Here is a 5,631-nt window from a genome sequence, read left to right on the forward strand (position 1 = left end):
TAGAATGTATTTCCTGTTGGAGTTTACTTTATAGGACCACTACTTATTCAGCAGTTATTCAGCACAATACTATGATACACATCCCTATGATTCCCTATGATATCCTATGATACTATGATACACACCCCTATGATTCCCTATGATATCCTATGATACAATGATACACATCCCTATGATATCCTATGATACACATCCCTATGATACTATGAAACACATCCATATGGGCCAGTGGAGGCGGCGCCAGACATTATAGCACCAGTGCTTAATTATCCCCAACATCATTCTGAGATAACAGTTTATTTACATAAAAATACATGCAGTAGGGAAAACACTGGAAAGTAAATACCTAACACGAAATTCCCGAGTCTCTGCAGCCTACTCTCCCACCACGTATCGGCTTGCACCTCTCCTATGTCCCACTGTTCAGAGGCATATATTTGTCCTACTGTTCAGCAGCCTAAATCTGTCCTCTTTCCTACTGTTCAGCAGCCTAAATCTGTCCTCTTTCCCACTGTTCAGTAGCCTACATCCATATCTCCTGTGTGTTTTATCTCATGTGTTCTCATGTTACCTAACTGATTAAAACGATTTCCACACTGGGAGGAGTGGTAAGGCCTCTCCCCTGTGTGTGTATTCTCTCATGTGTTTTCAAGTTCAATAACTGGGTAAAACTCTTTCCACACTGGGAGCAGTGGTACAGCTTTTCACCTGTGTGTACTCTCTCATGTCGTTTCAGGTCCCCTAACTGGTTACAACCCTTACCACACTGGGAGCAGTGGTAAGGCTTCTCTCCTGTGTGTGATCTCATGTTTTTTAAGGTAGCTTTTCTGATTAAAACTCTTTCCACACTGGGAGCAGTGGTAAGGCTTCTCCCCTGTGTGTAATTGCTCATGTGTTTTCAGGTTACATAAGTGGATAAAACGCTTTCCACACTGGGAGCAGTGGTAAGGCTTCTCCCCTCTATGTATCATCTCATGTGTTTTCAGGTTACGTAAGTGGGTAAAACTCTTTCCACACTGGGAGCAGCGGTACAGCTTTTCTCCTGTGTGTATTCTCTCATGTCGTTTCAGGTCACCTAAGTGGTTACAACCCTTTCCACACTGGGAGCAATAGTACAGATTTTCTCCTGTATGTATTCTCTCATGTCGTTTCAGGTCACCTAAGTGGTTACAACCCTTTCCACACTGGGAGCAATAGTACAGCTTTTCTCCTGTGTGTATTCTCTCATGTTGGTTCAGGTGTCCTTTCTGGTTAAAACTCTTTCCACACTGGGAGCAGTGGTGTCGTCTTGATGGTTTGGACGTCTCTGGCTCTGGTTTCTCTGAGTCTGGTCTTTCTCCTGCAAAAGACAGTGTGTTCATTTAAATAGAGACCTCAACGAAACCTCCACATGATAAAACGGCCTTGCTATGAGGGTAAATCCTAATCAGATCCCTCAATAACCTGAGGCCAGTTTTAACAATCTTGGTGTGACTTTAAAACAAATGTTGTAGAGCTTCCTGGTAATTACTGATATGTTTACATTACTTATTTTATTCATCCTGTTTTACAAGTCAGAACACAAAAAACTAAACAGTTCTAGGAAACTCAAGACACAGACGTCGCTGGATTCCAATCGAGCAGGATTTTCTAAATATATAACTTTCATAGCTGTATGATACAGAATGTGACCTATGCACTTCCTTAACTGGGAATATTGAACCACCAGATTTCATATGTTGTCATGTTCTGAGCAAGGAACTTAAACGTTAGCTTTTTTACATGGCACATACTGCACTTTTACTTTCTTCTCCAGCACTGTGTTTTTGCATTATTTAAACCAAATTGAACATGTTTCATTATTTATTTGGGACTAAATAGATTTTATTATGTATTATATTAAGTTCAAATAAAATTGTTCATTGTTCACTCAGTATTGTTGTAATTGTCATTATTACAAATATATATATAAAAATCGATATCGGCTTTTTTGGTCCTCCAATAAATCGGTATCGGCGTTGAAAAATCATAAATCGGTCGACCTCTAGTACATACCCCAACCAGAAGTCATGGATTACAGACAACATCCCCACTGAGCTAAAGGGAAGAGCTGCCACTTTCAAGGAGCGGGACTCTAATCCGGGAAGCTTATAAGAAATCCCACTATGCCCTCCGACGAACCATCAAACAGGCAAAGCATCAATACAGGACTAAGATCGAATCGTACTACACCGGCTCCGAGGTTCGTCGGATATTTGCAGGGCTTATAAACTATTACAGAGTACAAAGAGAAGCACAGCCACGAGCTGCCCCATGACACGAGCCTACCAGATGAGCTAAATTACTTCTATGCTCGCTTCGAGGCAAGTAACACTGAAGCATGCATGAGAGCATCAGCTGTTCCGGGTCAACATTCACAAGGCCGCAGGGCCAGACGGATTACACGGATGTGTACTCCAAGCATGTGCTGACCAACTAGTGTCTTCACTGACATTTTCAACCTGTCCCTCTAATACCACATGTTTCAAGCAGACCACCATAGTTCCTGTGTCCAAGAACACTAAGGTAACCTACCTAAATTAGTACCGACCCGTAGCACTCACATCCGTAGCCATGAAGTGCTTTGAAAGGCTGGTCATGGCTCACATCAACACCATTATCCCAGTAATCCTAGACCCACTCCAATTTTTATACCGCCCCAACAGATCCACAGATGATGCAATATCTATTGCACTCCACACTCCCGTTTCCCAACTGGACAAAAGGAACACCTATGTGAGTATGCTATTCATTGACTGCAGCTCAGCGTTCAACACCATAGTTCCCTCAAAGCTCATCACTAAGCTAAGGAACCTGGGACTAAACACCTCCCTCTGCAACTGGATCCTGGACTTCCTGACGGGCTGCCCCTAGGTGGTAAGGGTAGGTAACAACACATCAGCCACGCTGATCCTCAACATGGGGGCCACTCAGGAGTGTGTACTCAGTCCCCTCCTGTACTCTCTGTTCACTCATGACTGCACGGCCAGGCACGACTCCAACACCATCATTAAGTTTGCCGATGACAACAGTGGTAGGCCTGATCACGAGCAACGATGAGACAGCCTATAGGGAGCAGGTCAGAGACTTGGTCGTGTAGTGCCAGGACAACAACCTCTCTTTGAACATGATCAAGACAAAGGAGATGCTTGTGGACTACAGGAAAAGGAGGACACATCAACAACAAACTAACATGGTCCAGACACACTAAGAAAGTCGTGAAGAGGCCACGACAAAGCCTATTCCCCCTCAGGAGACTGAAAAGATTTGGCATGGGTCGTCAGATCCTCAAAAGGTTCAACAACTGCACCATCGAGAGCATCCTGACTGGTTGCATCACTGCCTGGTATGGCAACTGCTCGACCTCCGACCGCAAGGAACTACAGAGGGTAGTGTGTACAGCCCAGTACACCACTGGGGCCAAGTTTTCTGCCATCCAGGACATTTATACCAGGCAGTGTCCGAGGAAGTCCTTAAAAATTGTCAAAGACTCCAGCCACCCTACTCATAGACTTCTCTCTTTTACCGCACGGCAAGCGGTACTGGAACACCAAGTCTAGGTCCAAAAGGCTTTTATTTTTGGTTGCGTAAACAACAACTGTAATTGTGTGATGGTGGGGATGCAGGGCAGCGTTCATATATGGTCGATTCCGTGGGAAAGTCAACCTGAACAAGTGTAATGGAGGTAAGAACGTGCTGTAAGATCACTCCACAGCTAGCTTGAAACGTCACAGATGGAGCTATCCAACTGGTACCTTTTGTATAACTCAATCGGTTCATTGTAAAGGAGATGTGTTGAGAAGCAGAGGATCACTAGTTTGAGTCCAGTATGGGGACAGTGGAGGAAACTAAACTGTTAGCAGCACACTGACATCAAAAATGTTACTAATTTCCAAATGAAACAATGTTCTTTAAAGTCTATATGTTGGAGATCATTTGACCTGATAAAGTAGGAAATTAAATGAATTTTGTCCATTACAGAGACGGAGGCCAAGTCTCACAAAAAATGCTTTTCAGTTATACATATTTCATGGCTTTTAGAAACGGCTTACAGAGTTTGTTTTAAACGATATATTTGTTGTGTAGCTCAGATGTTAATGAAGCAATACAGACCACATTGAAGTGTCTGGAGTTTTGTCTGCCTCTTCTAGAGTTTTGTAAAGATAGGAGAGGTTGACTGGGACAGGCAATGTAACATCCACAATTTTATAGGGAAAGTTTTTGTAAAATATGCACCTTACATCAGATCATCTTTAAAATGTATCTCTAAAGCTAACTTTCAAGGTTGAATATAGTCTATTAGTTTCTCTCTTTTCATTGGCAGAATCCTTTTTCAGTGTTATGATATTCATAACATCCATATCCACCAGTCTATCTTCATTTCAACAAACAGAACTCTGCTGGTTGTCCTGGTAACAGATACCAGTGGGCAGATCTATTTTATTTGTTCAAACTAAACTACAGCACTTACTTTGATGAGTCAAATCTGATCCTTTCTTCTCTTCTCCTCCTCTCACAGTTCCACTCAGCCCCGTTGATTTCCTGCAGTCCACCAGCAACACAGACAACCTCTTCATACCCAGCAGTAAGGCGCTACCGGGAGAGGCAGGACACAGGGACTCCGGGAGGGAGGAAGGGCTAGCGTTGTCCTGGTAACCATAAAGAGGGGACACGGACATATCATTATGGATGCTGATGTCACTGTTGTCATAAAGAGTTTACTGAAACCCAGCCCAGACCCTGATAGAGCAAGCTGTATGCTAGACCAGACCAAGCTGTACCATCTGGTGTTCTGATCTGGAGAGACTCTTCTCTGCCTCGTCAGCATCAGGATGTTGTTGAGGCTCCCCAAAGGATCCACAATAGTCACGTCTCTCTCCTGGGTGAATGAGAACATCAAACAGATGGTAAACTTATGATCTTCTATTACAATCACAAAGGGTCTTACAAGAGGCATGAATATGTCTAAAATGGCCACTTCCATCATGATTTTGTAAAATATTGTTTGTGTTGTGAATGTAAAAGGGTCGTTCCACTAAATGGGTCCCTTTAGGTTCCTTTGATATTTTAAGTAGAAATGATGCACCAATATTGAATTTTAAAAGCCTGTTGTATTAGATGAGGGGAACTTTAATATAGACCACATGGAGAATTCCATATATCTCATTTAAAAGTCCCAAAAATATATGTACCAATGGCAGATTACACCTTAAACAATTCCTACAGTACTGAACAACATATTCAAGTGTAGAACTTCAGTAGAATTCCCCTTTAAAACCCCACATTAGTTCAACAACTGCATAGTTTGTGCCCGTTTTTAAGACAGTACTCACTGGTGGTAATCTGATATTCTGTCTCCTCCTCCTCCTTTTTCACTCCTAAAACGTCTTCCTCCTCCTCTTTTATTGAGATAGCCTCCTCTTCCTCTTTTACTCCAAAAGGTTCTTCCTCTTCTTTCAATGTTATGGCATCTTCCTCCTTTTTGATTCCGAAAGCTCCTACATCGTCCTCTTCAACTCTGAAAACCTCTTTCCCATCTTCCTCTTTCACTGTAATATCATCCTCTTCTTCTTTCAAAGTAATAGCCTCCTCTTCCTCCTTTTTCATTCTGAA

General features: G+C 42.6%; 1 protein-coding gene across 1 annotated transcript; it reads right to left on the reverse strand.

The window, feature by feature from the left end:
- Nucleotides 1-690: 690 nt before the first annotated feature.
- Nucleotides 691-4,826, reverse strand: LOC115177695 (oocyte zinc finger protein XlCOF19-like). Its single transcript, XM_029738645.1, has 3 exons — nt 4,800-4,826; nt 4,490-4,667; nt 691-1,339 (listed from the first exon to the last, which is right to left on the reverse strand). Exons 1-3 carry the CDS (start codon nt 4,800-4,802, stop codon nt 759-761), a joined length of 762 nt encoding a protein of 253 aa, XP_029594505.1. The 5' UTR covers nt 4,803-4,826; the 3' UTR covers nt 691-758.
- Nucleotides 4,827-5,631: the final 805 nt, after the last annotated feature.

Source organism: Salmo trutta, chromosome 38 (assembly GCF_901001165.1).
Source record: "Salmo trutta chromosome 38, fSalTru1.1, whole genome shotgun sequence".
In the NCBI taxonomy this organism is placed as follows: Eukaryota; Metazoa; Chordata; class Actinopteri; order Salmoniformes; family Salmonidae; genus Salmo; species Salmo trutta.